At 40.8% G+C, this 20,325-nt stretch overlaps 1 protein-coding gene across 11 annotated transcripts in view; it reads left to right on the forward strand.

Annotated features, from left to right (window-relative positions):
* LOC116225415 (uncharacterized) overlaps window positions 1–20,325 on the forward strand; it is a 62,249-nt gene that overhangs the window by 19,205 nt on the left and 22,719 nt on the right. For 4 of the 11 annotated variants that reach the window (XM_090149066.1, XM_090149068.1, XM_090149070.1 and 1 more), the window contains exons 3-4: window positions 3,016–3,106; window positions 16,431–16,506. In XM_090149066.1, coding sequence (XP_090005192.1) covers window positions 3,016–3,106; window positions 16,431–16,506 — 167 coding nt within the window. Of the gene's footprint in view, window positions 1–3,015; window positions 3,107–14,392; window positions 14,677–14,696; window positions 14,848–16,430; window positions 16,507–16,594; window positions 16,663–16,687; window positions 18,433–20,325 lie in introns of those variants that run through there. The other 7 variants (XR_016470438.1, XR_016470437.1, XM_090149074.1 and 4 more) reach the window with 7 other exon arrangements.

Here is a 20,325-nt window from a genome sequence, read left to right on the forward strand (position 1 = left end):
AGTCTTAGTATGTGTGTGCAGGTCATTGCAGAAGTAAGAAAAGAAAGATTTTGTGGAGAGAAAATTAGAAATTCGTGGTCAGCTTAAGATGATGGCTCACCATTCATGTGTAAATGTAAAAGGTACTCCTGGAATTTTACTTTAGAACAAAACAATTGCCTCACTTGACATATATTGTTAAATTCCAGCCCAATTTCTACAAAAGAGGACAGGTTCTAAAATAATTTTTTGTTCTCCTTTTTTCCTACACTAAACTAAGCATATTTTCTTACATTTGGTGTGCTTTACTGCATAATAATAAATTTATAAGAGCTCCCCTACCTGTCACTTTCTGGAATTATAAAACACATGCACCCACCTGCAGTCTACAATACCAGTATTTACAAGCTTGTATAGGAATTGCAATATTTTTCCTGCAAGTTTGTTCTGTATTTTTCATTTCCAGCTGCTAATAGCTCATAGAATTTAGAAGATCTTGAGGTGAAGGTGTGACTTAAACACATACTATAAAACTCTGAAAGTACCCACTGTACTTCAGCGTAAAGGTTGTATAGTTTATTATATCTACATATTCTCTAGAGCTTTAGTGACTGTTTAGAATCACAGATTCTTGGGTTGGAAGGGAACTTAAAGACCAGCCAGCCCCAACCCTCGCCATGGGCTGGTTATCACCAACCATAGCAGGCTGCCCAGTGCCCCATCATCCAACATGAGATATGAAGACCCCACTGCCACTATATGGCTGCTTCTACAAATAAACTCTGGATGCTCTTCCTGACTCCTCTGAAGTGAAAATTGAATCAAGTCGTTCTGCCCTTCTTCCTCCTTCCACCATCTCAGTGTCAAGCATTTTTCTTCTCTTTTTATACCCTTATAACCTAGAAGTCTAATTTCAAGTCTTGATCTTCGGTTTCCCCTCTCAATTTCTTTTTCATGCTCCTGATCCTTTCAGTGTTCTCTCTGTTTCAGCTCTCGCAATAATGTGCTTTATTTTTTCAAGTTGTAAGTTTTTCTGCTTGTCTAATATGCATCTCTGGAGCTCTCTTTCCTCTCTAGGCTTGCACTGCTTTCTTTCTCCACCTCCTTTGTCCTCTGTACCCAACCATACCTCTCACTGAAATAACTCTCAAAAAAACCTTCCCCTGTTTCTTCTTGGGCAAAATCTAAGAGCAGAGTGCCAGCCCCAAGCTCTTGACCCATCAGCCACTTTTGACATCATTGCTTATTCTGTGAATTCTGCACATCTGTGACTCAGTCCTTCACTGATACTGCTCTTGTTGACTGAAGGAAGCCCTTCACCTCCATCCCCACCCTCCAATTTTGTGTTGACTTTGCAGATGCTAATCCTTTGCCTCTTCTGCTCCCATACTTTTCTCTTGGCAATCCTGTTTATGCGTACAAACCCAAATATAATTGCTATGACAATGACTCACAAATCTGTTCTGAGCTTTCTTTCTTTTATACAAAACTGTGTCTATTTCTTTCAGAGTTTTATTCATAATGAACAAATAGAAAAGATGCTGAATTTTCTGGCCCTCCACAAAACTAAAAATCTTGCAGAGGATTGGGATTGCTTGCTTTTATTCATGGAAACATCCCGTTTTCTGGACAAATTGGATCATATGCCTGTGTTTCAAAATTGCTCTGTAAATGCAATTTCCCTAACTTATTGGTGTGACCAAGTCACATCTGTCTTGGCTACATTCCCCTGGCAGCCTTTTTTTCATGGCAGTTCTTCTGCTTCGTCAAATTGTTTCACCAAACACAAGCTACTCTTCGCTTTGAAGACATCCTCCTAATTCACATACATTGTACAGCTATAGCATGGTCTGCTGAAACCCTGCTGGCCATGCTCAAATCAGAATCAGTTCCTCCGGTGCTTCTCTTTTGGCAGCCAGCATCATTCCAGCAGGCAGCACAGGGGAAAAGCAGGCACACACACAGCCCTCTACTGCCTGTGGCAGCCAGAGCACCTCTCCTCATACTGCCTCACCTGCTGACACAATCCATCAGCGCCCACCGAAATCAAATGCAGCTAATTGGAAGGTGATGACAGCCAAGGGACTGCTGGATTTGCATGCTAATTCCTCTATTTTAGCATCCCACAGCCAAGCTACAGGTAAAATGAGACTGAGCGCTTCATTCCAGACGATTTCCTGTCTTCTATTCCACAGCACATATACCCGTATATTTTCTCTTGGCTTTGCTGTCCTGAAGCCAGAAATCAGCTGGAGATTGCATTACACGTGCTTTCCAAAAAAGCCAGCCAAGAACTGCACGGGGCAACATGTTTTTGTCCTCTCATTGGGACAAGGCTGCAGACTGCAGCTGTAGATGAGCCTTTATACATCAGAGCAGCACAACTGCTGACTGCAGAGCGGAGCACTTTCTGCAGGCTGGGTTACAGCTTCCTTGTGCCTTTTATGCCAGGGCATACAATGGATTCTCGGCTCTTGTTTCATGCAGAATTGTTGCATTATGCTTTAAGTATCCAACCTCTACTACTGTTCTACCTCTGGCGTCTGCCCTTGCTCCAAGTCTACCAATTATTTCCTTTAAGTGTTAGCAGCACACCAGGCACACAGAGATATAACCTTACTTCAAGTTGATGCTGTTAAACTATTGCTTGAAACTGTAGTCGCAGTTGACAAGTGCTACTTCAGTCACTAATAACAACTTCAGAAGTGCTAGTGGTGTCTTGGCTCTTAATGCTGTGGCTCAGAGCTCTGGGAACATCTTTCCAGGTCATTTAGAGCCATCCATCTGATGTGAAACAAGAGCAGTCAGTCTCTTCATAGGCTCTGCTCCTTGCTTGCTGCAAGGTCCTCTGTTCATCCCCTCAGGGCTGCAGCAGGTGAGGGGTCCACTGTCTTGTAGCTGAATACAGCCCTTTTGTGGGAGGAGGCTCTTGTCTCCTTGCCCCATCATGATTTTTCTTTGATTTTAATTTTAACTTTAATTTTAACTTTTTAACTTTTTTTTTTTTTTTTTTTTTTTTTTTTTTTTTTTTTTAAGCAGGTTGAACTCTCTCCTGAGAAAGTCAGTCTGTCTGTATGGAAGGAGCAAGACAAACGCTTGGACATGAGTCCCAGCTTTGCAGCTGCAGGTAGGAAATACTTTTCCTTTCCTTTCACACTCCCTTATTTTCAGGCCCAGCTCCTTCAGACTAATCAAGACATTTGAAATATCTCAGAGCGAGAGGCTTCACTGTTTGGCAGGGGTCACAAACATTTCCATTATACTTTGGCAGGTTTTTGGCACAGTCTAAGGATAAATTGGGAAGAGAGTAATTTAAGACAAGGCCAGATCATCTAGGTCACTGAGCCTTCTGCCTTCTGAGATGCTCAGTCCAAAACAACTTCCACTTTTCCTTTGCCTCTTGCGCATAACAAGACACAGTGTGGTATAACAAACCAAGTATGGCTTTCCAACAGAAGAAAAATATGTCAGGTTTTAAGTCTCCTTGTCATGTCAGAGTCTTCATCTAAATTCTGAAGCTATCTTTTGTGTAGCCCAGCCTTGGTCTAATGTCTTTTAGAAAATGATGCTCATTTAATTCCTGAAATGTGAAATCTAGGTCTCGGGTCAAGAGCATGGATGTTCTTTAGCTGAAAAATTCAGATCCATCAGAGACTGTCTCAAGGAGTCTATAACTTCTCAGACTTTGGATTGCACCTTGACTCTTGCATCCATATATATAGTCTTTTGAAGAGTGGGATCTAAATAAAAATAACCTTGAAGGATGGGGAACATTTTACACCCCCACCCCTTCAATTTATTGGAAGGTAAAAGACTTCTTCAGGGCCACAACTTGTCTGCACAGAACAAATAGCCAGGCCTCAGCTTAATATTTATCCCTCCCTCATTCTGTATCCAGACCAGGACCGCTTTGTCAGGCAGCAGTTGGATGAGACTTGATGGGAGAATCACCCAAGACAAGGAGTGCAAAGGGGTTTACCACTGCAGAGACATGGGAGCACCTCAGCTAGGACAGCACTGTTTCATTGAATGATGCATGTGCTCCCAGTAACTCAGGTCAGAAAGGAGCTGTCAGAGACCTGCCTCTCTTGAAAAGCATGTGGATTTCATCTACACAAGCATAACTGCTATTACTGTCAGTGGTAATATTCCCTTCTTGACACGTATGTATTATTATTAATCTTCCAAGCTATTTCTAAGCTATTAACTTTACAAAACCCACAGAGACTGTTAAGGACAATGGAGTTGAGCCCGTTCCACAGGCAGGGAAAATGTACTAGATGCTATCGTTAGATTGATTTGGGAGTAAAGAAAAAATAAACCCAGTTCTTCTCTTGGTAGTCATATGGACAACTTAAATCTAGTTTCAAACAATCAAAATTCATCCCTTCATGGCTGCTAGATGACAGATCTCTGGCCAAGCCACATACGCTCTGGTAGCAATAGGCTTAGATACATTTCTTGCCAGGCAAGTTTCTAACCTTCAGAAGCTGTGTTAGCTATGGGCAGGACGTGGCAATAGCACAGGGAAATTTTCATCCTCAATGAGAAATACCTCTGGGACAAAGGAAAGATTGTGTGGCATTTAGAACAGATTGTGTACACGTATGAGAAGGCAACAGAAAGCTCATTCAGAAGGCAGCTGCTTCTTTATATCCTCTCCATGTGTATGAACTTATGGTTGTATGAAAGCCATATCCAGTTATTGAAGTATTTGATGATCCAAAGTGCTCACGGCCTTCTTATTTCACCTCATTCATCACAGAAGCTTAGTACAACCTTTATACAGGTGTCAGCCCCCAGTAAATACAATAGCTCACCAATAAAGGATGGTCTCTCCCTCTGTCGGGAGGACTGGTATTTAAGAGGTGGTACTTTTGATATGATGCTTATTTAAAATTTGTAAAAGAAAAAAAAAATATGTAATAAATCTATGCATTCTTCCTAAGCAGCCATTGAAAGTCTGAATGCTCTTCTCCTCTCCAAAAGCATCAGGCGTTTAATGTTTGCTAAGTTGTTTTTACATGAATTAGGGCGTTTGAATGAAGCACTGTCAGTTACAAAATCACGCTGTTGTCTCCAGCTAATTTTGTGTTAGCGGCTCTTTTAAACTGCTAAATCTAGTTTTTAGTGTATGATGATTTTGTTTTGTGATGGTGTAAAACAGCTGCTACTTTTCTGATGAGTTGCCTATTTTCCATTTTATGTCTCTGCAAGATGTTGAGTTTCATCATGGCCCAGTCTGACAGGCAGCTGAGAAGAACCTGCAAAAAAAAAAACAACCAAAATTACACAAAAAGCAAAGATCCCTCAGTCCAGGACTTCAGCCATCCTTATGTCCAGACTTCAGAATGATTGATCTTCCTTCCTTTCTTCTCAGTTTTAACCCTGAGGTCATTAGGGCTCTTCTGAACTTATTGGGCACCAAGCTCTTATCGTCATCACATTGCAGCTGTTTTGAGTCAGGGAATGGAAGCATGAACCAGACTGCCCGTGAATCAGTACCCCCCACTTCTGGGCATCTCTCTTAAGGCTAATTTCTATTGCCTTTCTGCAAGGTGTCTTGCACTTAGTGCTTACCAGAAGTGCTCATGGGGTGCTCTGTATGTTGCCCTGTAGGTACTTTGCTACAACTTTCCTGTGGAGATAAGCAACCCTTCTTTATTCAGCGCCGTAAAGCTGAACAATTATCTTTGGTCTCTCTTGTCTCCTGTGTCCTCCTGTTCCATGTGCACAAAAGCAAGAAAATGGTGAAGCATGAAAGCAGTGCTCAAGAAACTCCTCAAAGTGACGAAGACTGAGACCTTACTAATAATAAGCCACACTCCATAAAAAGGCCTTAGATTTGGGCAGACAAATTGGAAGCATCTTGCCTCCCCGATTCTTCCTTCCCTTTGTCCTCATACCCCTCCCCAGAACAGCACTCAGGCTTTCCCAAAAGCTGTGCAACCCATTGAACAGGAGTGGTCCAAACTATTATGGAGATCTTAAACTGCCAAATTGATACAAGCTAAAATTGATTGCCTACTGAGCTTGTGAAATGAAGTGCTAGAAAGCGCATAGAGAGAACTAAGGAAGGAGTGCTAAGGAATTTGCTTCTTTATGCTTCTTTTTTCCCCTACTTTTCCTTTGCATGCAACACCTTCATTATCTTTCCAAGTCATCTTGCCTTAATGAGTTCTGCATCTCCCTCTCTCAATAATCATTGGACTGTTTCTCCTGGTATTTCCAACATAAAAGGTATTCTCAGTTTGTCTTCTAATTTGCCTGTTGCCGTGTCACTGCTGAAGAACTGCACAAGTGATTCAAAGTCAAATCCAGAGGGAAAATTGATGATGTGGACAGTATGACATTTAATCCCCCCTCAAGCTAAAAACCCTTTTTAGCTTTATAAATCTAAAAATCCTCCCTTACTCTGTTTCATTCTATTCTGCATTGGTTTTATTAGCACCCTCATCACCAGAGCATCTGAACACCTTCGAGTAGTACATTAAGCAACGTGACTAACATCTGTCACATATAGTTTTCTTGCTCTCTCAGCATCCTTAAAATGAATTTAGTGCTTGTGTTGGATCGATAGCGCTGGAGACAGATGGTCTCTGTTCAGCCCCAGCAGGGGCACAGCATGAGGGAGACCCCTGGGTGGACCCCCCAGCCTGCTGCCCTTCTGCCATCACACCCTTTTTTGGTCCAGATTTGGACCAAATTTACTCTTAGCAGGACAGAGAAGTCAGAGCAATGCTGGGAAGTCAGATGAGACACTCAGTAGGTAAATTTCTGCTGCCGGGAGCCTTCAACAGAGACAGCAGTTTGAGCCACTTGAACTCATGTCAATACAGGTCCTGTGTTTGGTAGGATGGTAGCTGTATCCTATGGAGCAAAATCTGAGCATCCTGAGGCACTGTAATTTCAAGCAATGTGTTTTCTTAATGGGACAAGTATGCTTTACCTAATTTTGCTTTGAGTGCATGGGATTGTTATTGCTCAGTGGCCTCACGCAGGTGTTTAAGCAGTTCTGTGGTGTGATTTTTCAATAGTGGCATAAGGTTTTATTGACTGTTACCTAAAGAGTAACTTCAGAGTAAATGAGCATATGCAGCCAATTGTGATGGATGCACGTGGGGCTATGGCAGAAAACTCACGAGCTGGTGACCTCTTTGTCACAGTCTGTTGTGTTTTGGATAAGAGTATAATGTAACTGGAACGGGACTCTATTTTTCATACAGTAAGAAGAATTGGGAGAATTTATTTGTTTCCCCTGAAAACTGTTGGTTTTTCAGTTCTGGTAATGTGAACATGCTGAGGAAAATTCTAGGTAAATAAAATTCTGATGTTTGTGAGAATACTGGGGTATGGGGGTATATTTTGGTTTATGAATATGCCTTATATGGCTGACTAGGGGACTCTGTGTGATAACTGAGATTAGAGCAGTTTTGAAGCATGATAGAGCTCTGATCCAACGTAAAACTTTGCCTTGTTCTGTGCCCCATCCTTGCAGATATTCAAGGCTAGGCTGGACTGGGCTCTGAGCAACCTGATTGAGCTCTAGTCGTCCCTGTCCAGAGCGGGGAAATTTGACTAAATGACCTTTAAGGGTCCTTCCACTCAAATACTTCTATAAAACCCAGAGGAGTAATAACCTTTACTTCTCACTGTTCCTTCCAATCCTTAAGAAGCCAGCCAAGGCTGGTTGGAAACCCTGTCCCTCCATCAGGACTCAGTCAAGGCACGGTCTGAAGCCCTTCCCTGTACAAAACCCTAGACTGTGCTACAGACCTAGCAGTAATGGAAATATGAGATATCTGATCAAGAAAGATAAATACATCTATTTCAGAATTCATAATCCTACCACATATGTGAAGTAGTTTAACCATTAGCAAGTTGTCAAGTGTTATTGAATGGAGTTAAACTCTTTATTTCTGTGCAGGATCAATTCTGTTTTCCCCCCCTTTTCTCCCCTTTCCAGTACAGTGAGCTTTTATACGATACACATTGCAGCGCCTGGGGCAGATGACACTTGCCAAGGGGCTTGATGATCAATTCTGATACAAATCTGACATGAAAAGTCTTGAGAGAATCTGGATCAGATGATCAATGGGAGACAGAAATCCACATTTAATGCTGTGCTGCTCCTAAATGTCTATGCCTGTCTCAAACCGAGATCCAAAAGCAAGCACAATCCACAAAGACAACATATGGACGGGTACATGGACAGAGGTGTGAGGATGGCATTTTACATGCCCTTTCTGAAATGAATGTCGTGGAAGTATTACATGTAGGATTGACAGCCCTTCAGGTTTAAGTATGAAGTTAATCATAAAAACATGGATCAGAGAAATGCTAGTGATCACTTTACCACCACTCTGCGCTACAGAGTCCATGGGCAGAAAATAGTTTCCATTTTATTTTTATTCCTGTAAAAATCTGTTAGATTTGCGTCTCTGATTCAAAGATGAAAGAGAGACCTATTACCAGCTTCAGACCTTGGAGCCATGCCTTCATTTACCACCAGTTGGTTTTGCTCCTCTCCCTACTTCTCCCCAAGCCTGGCTGTATCTGAGTATTCATGAATGCACTTTATTATTTCTCCCCTCACAGTTGCTTTTTTCTTCCCACACCTGCCAACATTAGCTCCCTCCCTTGAATCGTGCTGCCATACAGCCTAATGCATGTGATCTTCATGCCAAGACGTTATTTAATTTCCCAACCAAGTTCTTTTGGCGTGGAATGAGCAGTAAGAGCACAGGAGGGGAGGCATAGATGGAGTGGGAAGGGAAACGAGAAGGAAGAAGGACTCCAGTGTATATTGCCTCTGGCTTCAGACATGAGTGGCTTTGGGAAGTGGCTGGGGATCAGCATGGATGGGGTGGCGGTGGGAACAGGGGGTTTGTGGATGGCAGGTTGCTGAATCAGGAACCCTGACACTTGTGAAGTACTCTGTCAGGAACATTAAGTATCCAAAAGTGATAAAGCTTCAATTTGCTAGTCCATTAGACTAATTACTGCAATAATTAAGTAACTACTTGATTAGAACTAATGGGTACCTAATTATCCAGGAGAAAAGTATCAGGTGGCAATTATCAGGTGGCAATTAATAGACTGGAGTTAATGTCTTAGCACTGTCTTTGTATGAATTCATAAGCAAGGTAAAGAAAACAAACAATAACTTATTAATATTTATTGGTGCCACAGTGTTTTTCAGCTTGTTTCATTTACACAGAACCAATTAGTGAAAAGACAGTTATTGTTGCAAAGACGTAAAGTGACTGAAGCAGGAGTTTGATTTTAAAGTAACAGGATCACATTAACACTTATAAGCAAAGACAAATGGATATCAGCCAGGGACTTGGTTCTGGTGCTGCTAATTCATCAACAGAAGAAATCAGAGTAATTGAGCTCAGTATTAATAATGAAACACACAGGAAGGCAGCTCCGGTCTTAATGGGGTTCACTTTGGTATTGGACCCTCCCTGGATCTTCATCAGCATTTTCTACAGTGCATGGAAAACAGAGAGAGCACCTGAATGAGTGAGAGCATCCTGTGGACATGGGTGGGAGACACCATAATAACATCTTTCAGATCAATGCTGCAAGCTTTCTGAAGGAGACAGCTTTCCTGGGCAGATACTGCCTGGTTGCAAAGTTGCTACAGATGCAGTTTCCATAATGAAGGCAGTGGAACTCAATTCTTGCCTGTATGCTGGTTTACCTCTGTAAAGAAACCATGGGGACATTCCCATTCCCAATATTTCTTCTTAGTTTAGCACCCATCTGAAACACCGCTGGTAATTTGTGTGAGAGAGATCCAAAGCCAAACTGAACCTGCTTTGGAGCTCAATGCTTTGAGTGTATTTTTATAGTTGTTGTTTTCTTTTGTTGGCCATGCAAAGGGCCAGCTTCTCAGATTATGTACATTGATGTGCTTTCTTGGATGTCAACACAACAGTAGTGATTTACGTGGAATCAAACTATGACCTACGATCTACATTTCCCACTCTCCAAATTCAAGAGGCTTTAAATTTCCCAACAGAAAAATGAGAAATCACAGGGAATTCCTTCCTATGTATTTTTATGATTGTAAATGATTATTGTTCTTCTTAAATGAAATTCAGACCAAAACTATTGTGTGTGCAAAGGATCTCCTCGTCTCTCTGCAGGAGAGCTCATATTAGCAATAATTACTCTCGTGAGTAAGGGTTTCTACAGTGTGATATACAGTGAGTTGGCAACTGCTTTTAGAGCACAGAATGAAGTCTGGGTTCGCTCATAAACTTTAATCCTTTAAAATGTAACTGTTAGCAAATGAAAGACCAAATTATCAGATGGATTTATGTCAGCGCATTGAGATAGAGCTCTGCAAAGCTCCGCGTTGTAGAGGCTGAGGATCTGGCCCTTGCAAAAGCTGTTCTCCCCCCTCTATCCTTTTCTCCATGGTATAAATAAATGAAAGGTGTCCTAATCATATTTTAGACTGTGTGCAGAGTCACATGCTAAACCATAATGTCTCTGTATTAGAACATGCGGAATGATAAATGGAGATAAATCTAAAATTTATAGAACATGAACATTTGCATAAACTGCAATATCCAAACATATAGGCTGTTAAGTAACAATTGTCACAAAGGGCATAAAAAATTCAACTTTGTTTCATAAAAAGAACTCAAATTCCTAACATGATTAAGATAATATATCATATGTTCCTATCTTATTAAAGGCGTAATTGTTGTTAGACACAGAAGTGGCATTAAGTCTAATCTGGCTTTATATATGTACAAATAGAAGGGGAGGTGAATGTGAAAATTGATGCTTTTGGTGATCCATAGGCATTTTATTAATGTTTGAATAATAACTGCCTGGAGGGCCTGTTATAAATTAAAGGGACGAATTGAGATATAAATTTTTATGAGGACTAGTTATACATTTCCATTATGTGTTTAAAAATGAAGGAATTACTGTGAACACAGCAGAACTCACATTTATTTGAGGTGATTTGGATGGAAGGGAAGGTGCAGTGAAGGAAGCTGCATGCTGGCTGTAAGAAAGATGTATCTGTCCCTTTGAAGAGATATATCATATGTCATGCATGAACTCGGTTCTACAGGAGACTTTTCTCTGCAGCTGATTTCGCGTGATTATTTATTTGACAACAGCAAGTGATGATATAGCAATGAGTTTTAGGCCACTTAGAGAAGAATGCTTATTCCTAAATCACAGAGGAGTTCCCAAAACCCAACCATTGTCAAACCAGAGTTAATCTAACAGAGGAACCCAATAATCTCTTTGACATTTATTTCTCATTATTCCTCCTGTCTGAATATACACATCTTCATTTGCAGTGCATTCACATGTCCTGCAGTGTATCTCAGAGCTTCCCCCTGCCCCTTGTGTCTGATTGCAGGGACTCAGCTCTCATTGCTGGGTGGGCACCGTACTCCCTTTGCTGTCCACCAGAGCAGATGATGTCCTGTAAGACCACAGTTAGTCCCATCAATGTGCTTTTCCCATGACATGGAGGGTGAAGATAACCCAGTATCTTCAACGAGGCAGGCTGTTTGGTCTGAGAATACATCCTTTCATGACAGAGAGGGTGCATTATCCCAGTACTTAGGCAATCACTTACTGTATAGGGGAACTCTTTCCCACTTCCTTGTTTATTGCTGCTGACCTCTGAAAGTGAAGCCTTTTAGATCAAATTCTTCAGGTTATTTTGTATTTAACCTTTATTTAAAGCCTTGATTTTTCTTGATTTTGGTAGATGCAAGGAAACTGATATCCTGGAGGTCCTGAGCTATTTTCTCTGTGTGGCAGTTCATTGTCTGTAAAACAAGGAGACTCAAACAAGTGGTTTGAGGAGGAAAGTGTTCATTGGTTGTGATGCTGAGAGAGATGATTACGTAGTACCACCTGCAAATATGCCAGACCTATATAGCAGTTGTGCTAGTGTGTTCTGATGGTGTTTTATTGCAAGACACACAGCGCAGAGGTCTTCCATTCTGCTGTCTTTCATGTAAATGAATTAATTTGCAATTTTTTTGTTGTTGCTCCTCCCAAGCACCACTGTAATCAAACTCGTGAGGATTAGGCAAGTATTTTCTGTTTGGACTAGGCCTGATTCCTTGTGAAATATGTTTGGCTGGTGCTCTTGGCTTGCAGAGAGCCCAAAATCTTAAAGAAACTGATAAAACACTGAGACTTAGCTCAGCTTTGGTTCTCAACTTTGAAGCATCACTCAGGGAGTGATCACTGCGTACACTTGGAGAATAGTGGCTGGGAGTGTGCTTTGATCTACAAACAACACTTATTTTTCCCTCAGGTGGAAATGAAAAAAATGACAAAATATCTTCATGGTTTTCATTAAAAGTCCAACTTTTAGCAGCCCTTTGAATCTGGATCAGCTTCCTCAGTAGATTACTCCCCATGTAGATCACTCTGTAACCTCACTTTGTGATAGTAGGAGGAATGATCCACTTATTCCCTTGTTTGTTGATGCACTTGGTTCAGTTTTCTGGGACATCGTTTCTTCTTTTGCAGTCTTAGAATTTGAAACCCTCCAAATCTTTCTCAGGTCAAGTTCAAGTGTGCCCTTCCTTCAAGGATAGAACCGTGCTTGCAGCTATCATCTAGTAGGTACTTGCATAATGAAGCTTTCTCTTAACTTCATACAACCGTCCTGATTATGTGGGATCTGTTTTTGAAAATATCTTCTGACTAGCTCCAAAGCAGCAAAACCTCTTTTCCAGTCAGTAGAAACCTTTTCTAAATGTGCTGGACAAGTGAATAATTAGACAAAAGGATCCCACTGTTTCCCCAAAGTATATTTTCTTCTCTGTGTGTTATTCAAAGGACAAATTCACAAGAGTTTCTTCAGGCAAGGTGCAGGGGAACATTATAGAGAGTAAGTTCTATGACAGAATTAGCAAATGTATTAAGTACAGTGCCAATCTGGTATAGCAGAAATGACTAAATACCCATCAGGGCCTGTCACTCGTCAAGAAGCGAAATCTTAGACCCATTTAAGTCAATGACAAATGTTCACAGAATCTGGCTGCAAGTTAATAAATGTTTGGAGCCTGTATAACTCAGACTCTGATATTTGTCAAATTAATTATTTGATTGATCTTATTGTCTGTCAAAAAATTCTTTGTGGAGTTGGAATGCTTTGTGTTTTACTATCTATTATTTTGATGAAGAAAACCTCATAGAAGAATAGGGGATATATCATTGCAAGTTTTATGCTGGGTCACAGACAGTTATTATACATAATATGAAATAATGTAGCTGAATATGGAATTGTAAAATGTTCAAAATGGACCAGCTGGGGCTCTATCTTCTGCCTCCTTTTGGTCATTTCTTGGTTTGGGAGTGCTTTAATATTCAATCTGAACTTTCTTTTATCATATTCTTTTCACTAGGCTACATGTACACAAAATGAAAGAAAATAACTCCACACGTACACCAATTCCTTCAGCTTACCCTCGCCTCTAACACAAAACACAGGATTTCAAGACTATATACATCAGGTGTTTTCAGCAAAGTAGCAGCAGCAGCAGCAAATCATAGACATTTGTCATTCCTTGGAGCTGTCTGACAGTTCTGACAATTCATTAGGCTGGGCTGAAAAGAGGTTTAGAAAGCAAAGGAAGGATCACAGGTAGTGGAGTTGCTTTTGCATGATCCAGTAATAGCTGATTTGTATCATTTTTGGTGATGGATACACTGTTCAGATTAAACTCAGCTGAATTTTTCACCCTTATTCTTCTCTTTTTCTCCTCCACAAGGAGCTTCAGGGCACATTAGTCTAGATTTAGACCTCAATTTATCCCAAGAAGTAGATGCCAAGAAAATTTTTCCCGGTAACTACTGATATCTGTGGCTTATGAGAAGTGCGGTGAGTTTTGCTATTCAGTTTCTACCCAGAGAGGCTTTTTCTTTTCGTCATGTTTGAGGTATATTCTTCTGCACAGCTATTTCATGACATGTGTCATTCTTCAAAGTCAGAGTCATTCCCACCTGAGTGTATGCAAACCAAACCTCTGCCTTTGTTCAGTGATAAGTGCCTCCATTATCCTGCTCTTTCCACTTACTGATTTGCTTTTGAGACTTGTACACAAGCAATTTTTTGACTTGAAGGCAAATCTGTTGCAATAACGCTGAATCTGCAGAATAGACCACCTGGAAAATATTTGATCTTTCGCTGGAAAACATTTTGCTTTTGCAGGTTGGTGGACTGTCTCAAATAATGCCACAATGTAAAATGTCTGGGTCAAATTTTGAGTTGATGAGGCAACGCTGGCTGACCAGAATATCCTTGGGGTCAGGGAGATGATGGTCTCGGGGATCAGTGCTATCATGGAGCATGCTTTGCCCTGCAGACAATGAATAGGTTTCCATCTTCATTGTATCTGTTTTATAGCTGCCACAGAAGAAGTGCTCTGAGATTGATCCTGACCCACTACTGTTACATGTATGTCCTACAAGAGCAATGTTTGATCTTGATAACCATTGGAATGTACTCATTTAAAGAACTGTAACGCAGCCCCAGAGGAAGACCTTATAGATATGTATATATATATTCTTTTTTCATATGGGAATTTTCCCAGAATCTCAAAACCATTGGTGAAGTTGTAACCAACTCTAACTTTTGCATTTTTCTTCCTCCCCCACCGCCCACCCTGTGATTACAAATGCCAACAACACCACCTGAAAATCTATCTCAGATGCCACTCCTTCTTCAAGCAGAGTTTCCCACTTGTATCGAACCAGGGGTTTTGGATCATCATGGGACTACCTGCAAATAATGCTGTGGTTCTGATTCCTCCTGTGTGTCTTCATAGACCTGATGTCAGCTTCTTTCTTGTGGAGATGAAGGTATTTCTGACTCTGTGATCCTGTGGGTAGGACTGTAAAGCGATAAATGGTGACACTTGTGGATGTTGGTTTGTGTGTTGTGTTGCCTGTTATGCCTCCTTATTTGCTTATAGGTTGTGTGATTTTAGCAGTTGGTCATGAGTGGCAGGCAGCACTTGTTGGTTTGTTACTCTGGAGTTATGAGTGTGGGCTGAACTGTTGGCATTAATTATTTTTAATAGTGAGTCAGACACTGAATTATAGGATCTTTTCCATGGATAGGAGAACAAACAAAGAAACAAATGGCCCTCCTCTTCCACCCCCAACATAAGTCACATTTTGTCTCCTCTGACCTCAACCAGCCCCTTAAATTTTGTATCAAACATTAGAAAGAAAGAGGTCAAAGTAGGAACCCTGTTGTAAAAATACAACACAGCCAACCCATATATGAACTATGGGAACTTGTCATCTTATCATCCTAATTGAAGTCATTCTGCAATGTATGACAGTCCATCATATATTCTGCCAGTCAGTGTGTCATACATGATGTGTAACGAGAGAGCTCATAAACCCAGAGGGGAAGCCCCTTCTCTTTTATTACTTTATTTGATCATTTTCATAAAAATTCCCCTTGCACAAAACAGAGGGACATGTTTATTAGCCACGTTAAAGCTCTGTCCATTCATTTGACACTGTGATTTACACAGAATTACCCACAAAAAAAATCCCATTATTTCCATTCTGGAGAGGTGGTTTTTTTTATATATATTTTCATTGTGTGATGAAATCTATGTATCTACTGCCACAGGTGATGGCAAAGAAAGAGGAGGTTGTTGTCAGAAGCTCAGAAGTAAACAAAAGGTTTCTTTAGGTATAATTGACTCAGAGAGAGAAAACATTCCCAGTAAACACAGAAATATAAATAAATAAAGATGCTCTTCCCAAGGAGTGGGAATTGAACCGTCTCAGCTGAACTTTTTTTTTCCTATGTGCCTTCATTAAAAACAGCAGAATTTGGCAAAAATAAAAAAAATAAAAAAAAAATAAATCCCTCTGTGTTCTACTCACGAATGTTTCTAGAAAATATCAGCTTTCATACGCAAATATTCTTGAAGTGAAATTGGTGGCTTCCTTTGAACACAGCTAGTGCCTCAAATCCCATCTGCTTTTCCTACAACACGCCCACTCATTATCTAGCTTATTTGGCTTTATTTTTTTTTTTTTAAATGAACACAAATTAAGCTATTTAATCAAATATGTACATGATTACATGGCATTTTTGCATAAGAGTTATACACCCACGGAAATCATTAATCACAGATAACAACACTACGTTAAAATTAGACATTTTGCTTTCTTTCTTTGTGTGGATGTGTGTGTGCTTTTTACCATAATATCCTGCATAGCTCTAATTTCACCTCCACTCTCATTTGAATAAAGCAGGATTGTTTTACATCAAATTATTCATTTGTCTGTAGCTCTGATAATTAGTATTTATGTTTAGGCTTGATCTCAGAGGAATAATAATACAGGACTTGAAAATAAAATTGGAATGGATCAGGTCTTTTTTGTTTGTTTGTTTCTTCCCTGTTTTGCTTCCACAGAATGTCACCATGAATGTCCATTGGCAAACTGGATAAGAAAGAGTGTCACACTGCAGGACAACCTAGAAGATGACAGGTATTTCCAGGCATAGCAATGATGAGATCAAATTCCCCTCAACCTGCCTTGTTTGCTGATCTTTTAATCAGATTCAACTTCACTGCAGCTACAGCACAAGGTTCCCTGACAATGTATGACAGCATGTGACAGAAAAATATTTTGATTTTTTTTTTTATTTGACCATTTGATGCTATTTCAGATATATCTGAAGCCCTGGCAGCATCTGCTAAATCTACTGAACTGTTTTAGTGGAGGTTTTTAAACGTGCATAATTGAACTGGAGGGTTTGGGGGTTGCGTTCATGTGCATGTAGGGGAATCCAAACAGGAAAGCTGGGAAATGATCTAAACCCTTTGAGGTTAACGTGCCATGAAAGAGCATCAATGACCGAAGAGGACATTATTAAAAAGCAGCCAACCCAGCTCAAAAAGAACCACTCTGTGAAGCAAGAGCCTGCAGAACAACACCCAGGGCTGTTTGTGATCCCACTGGGATATGTATTTCATCCCCTGTCTTCATATCTCCAGATTTCCTCTGAACTGCTTCTGAGACGCATTCTCGAAAAAGAAAAACACCAGCAACTACTGAATGCCTCTTATCAACCTTTTCCTCGCAATCTGTTTCGTATTCGTCTCACACCCTTGTTCTCGCAGTGTCTTGGGGAAATGCTCGGATCAAAGATAAGAGAGAACAAGGAAAGGAATGAAGCAAGAGGCAAACAACAAAACAAAACCGCCCCCCACCCCCAAACTTCTTGACTAAACTCTGCAAATCGTGTGCATGATTACAGCGCTGTTAAAACTGCCTTCTTCTTTGCCAGTACTTAATTCCTGCTTTTAAAATCAGGCTTACTTTGATCTTGAGGATTGAAATGATCTGGAAATGAAACAGCCATTGCTTTGCAGAAAATCTGGATAGGGTCCCAGGCATGGCTTTTACCTGGAAGGATTCCAAAATAGGATGAAATCTCTCCGGTTTCAGAACAAATTGCAAGATTTTTCTCTATGTCTAGTCCAACTGTGGAACTCCAGCCCTGACGTCTGCTAGTTTCCAAAGCGCAGATGTAATAACCTCTAAGTTGAACTGTGAGCCCCATTCCTCCATTTTCTTCCCTCTGCCTCTCCTTCAAGGATCAAATGTTTGGAGAATCTTATTAAAACAAAGGCTTAAATTTCTGAGCAAACTTAAGTTGAGGAGACAGTTGCTTATAACCTGGGCTAGGTTCAGCCACAGGGGGGTTGAGCAGGACAGAGGACCAGGAGCATCTGTAACATCTGGATCTTGTTGCACACGCAGAAATATCTGCCTGGCTTTGCACAACCTGATCCCAGAGCCAAAAGGGCTGAGAAATGCAGTTAAAAGACATTGTGAAGCCAGCTTTGCCCTACCAAATAAGTCCCACTGAGAAAGTAAGCACATCAATATTTCTTTGAGTGTTTTTCTTCTAGTTAATATATTTCCATATGTTGCATGAATATTTCTTTTATTGGGGATTGCAAGTCCATCTGGTACTTGTATTGGGAAGGCTTGAGCTGGCAGATCCCTACTCTGTGCTCTGTTGTAGAGATTTGGACTACCCTTACAGGAATCATAGAATCACAGAATCATTAAGGTTGGAAAGACCAATAAGATCATCCAGTCCAACCATCAACCCATGCCTGTGACAGCTCTAGACCACATCTCCACGTGCCACATCTCCATGATTCTTGAGCACCTCCAGGGACAGTGACTTCACCGCCTCCCTGGGCAGCCTGTGCCAATGTACCACCAATCTTTCTGAGAAGTTTTTCCTAACATCCAACCTGAGAACAGTTGTTGATTGGGTTGAGACAACTACTCATCAGCCATCTTTTTAGTTAGAACTTCCAAAAGAAATGCAGGCTATCAAGTTACTTTCTATCAGTATGTTCCCACAGTGTCATTTTTTTATGTTGTAAAATAAGTATGGGCTTTGTATCTGAAGGACAGCAGTCAACAAGAAAGAAACCTCTTTCTTTGTATGCACTTCTCAGTGCACCAACTCTGACCTAGGAATAATAAAGGAGAAAGGAGCCTGAACATCAATACTAAGCAGAAAATGTGCTGAAATGTCATAGTTTGCCAAGACAATGAGAATCACTTTCCCTTGTATGTATTATTACAGAACAGAGGAATAATTATCTGCTTTCGTACAAGCTTTTTCCTTCTGCATGATTAACTTCATTGATATCAATAGAGAGTGTGATGACTCTGAAATGACAGCTCCTGGTAGCACGTTCTGGGATTAGCACAAACAGGTTGTCACTGTACCCCAGTTAGGAACAGTCAGTCTTGTCATGCTGAGTGCAGGACAGAAAAGCCAGGCTGGACAGCAGACATCTGCCAGCACCATGTCTGTCTTCTTACTGGCTGGCTCCCAGATTGGGATATAGGGCTGGCTACCTCAATGGGGCACAAGGGCCTTCATGCAGACCCACATGATGGTGGTTGAGAATTTTCCAGATCCAAATCACCTGGTCATCCAGGTGCTAAGGGATGACTTGCAGCCTAAAATCTGCATATTTCAGCTCATGGAATGGTTGGATGGAGAGGAAGGTCAAAGATGCAAGAGAGCAAGTTGAGGTACTGGTATGAAACAACCAAACTATCTGTTCACTAAAGTTGTAAAAAAATCTGTCATAAGTCTCCTGTGGAAATTAATCAATATGTGGAAAACTGGATAACAACTATGGGGACAACAGGAACGTGCCTATACATTAAAACAAGCTATTGTGAGCATGCAGAGCTATCTGGAAAGGCACTGGGGCAGGGTAGCAGTGCTCAGTGGAGCTAGGACAGGGCCCACATAAAGGGATTCTTCAGCAAAGTCCATACTTTGTCAATGTCAAGATACATGGGAACTGTAAAACAAAGCAAACTGTGTGCATGGAATGAAAATAGAAATTTAGTCCAGCATCGTGTGCCTTTGAAAGCGTCATAATCCTTTTTAAAAAGATGACAAAAAAGCTGTGTATTTTTTAAGAAACATAGCAGGTGCAAGGATTCATTCTCAAAAATCCATGAAGTGTACAGTGATGTGTTATTGAGGATTGGGGGGGAGGGTGTTTTTGTAATTCTGTAGGCATCTCAGTCCTCTGGTGAAATGATGTATGGGGCAATCGTCTGGTAGGGGCTGATGGGATGTAAATGAAACTAATTAAGGAAATGTCAAACATAATTAATAAAACAGGTTTAAGTTGCAAAAGCACTGTCAGCTGAATGAATGGGGAAGAGTGTGGCATTCCCATTGTTGTGGGGCTTGCTTACTTCTTTATATATTTATTTATTTATTCCTTGCTCACCCCCTTGGCCTCCTACCAGTTCTGCAGTTGCATCATTCAATTAGATCTCGGAAAGCTCTTGCTAGACGCTTGCATTTCCTCCTTGCCCCCCTTCTGAGCTGGGGTCCCATAGAATAGGAGGAATATAAATTTGCCCTGTCGGTTTGCAGCCTGGGAAGAAGAAGAAAAAAAATTAATTGCTAACTCCTCATCTTCCCTAAGTACTACAGGACATTAACATAACCAATTTGCTTGAACTCCTCACTGGCTGCTTAATAGAGCATCTGACCAGCTGATAAGACCTGGGTGCTGCTGCCTATGATACCTTGTTATTAGCATTTTCATAATATTCAGATATTACAGCCCCATGATTCACTAGCCTCCATTCATTATTGATAAGTACAAAAAATAAATAAAAAGGGTTTATAAATTGCAAAAGGGGGTGAGCGACCTATAATTATGGCAAGCAAATTAGGGTGCATGGTAGAGTCAGTTACATTTGCCTAGGAGTAATGATGCTCAAGAACTTTTTCTCCCC

Source organism: Phasianus colchicus, chromosome 12, assembly GCF_987193195.1.
Source record: "Phasianus colchicus chromosome 12, bPhaCol1.hap1.1, whole genome shotgun sequence".
NCBI classification, from domain to species: domain Eukaryota; kingdom Metazoa; phylum Chordata; class Aves; order Galliformes; family Phasianidae; genus Phasianus; species Phasianus colchicus.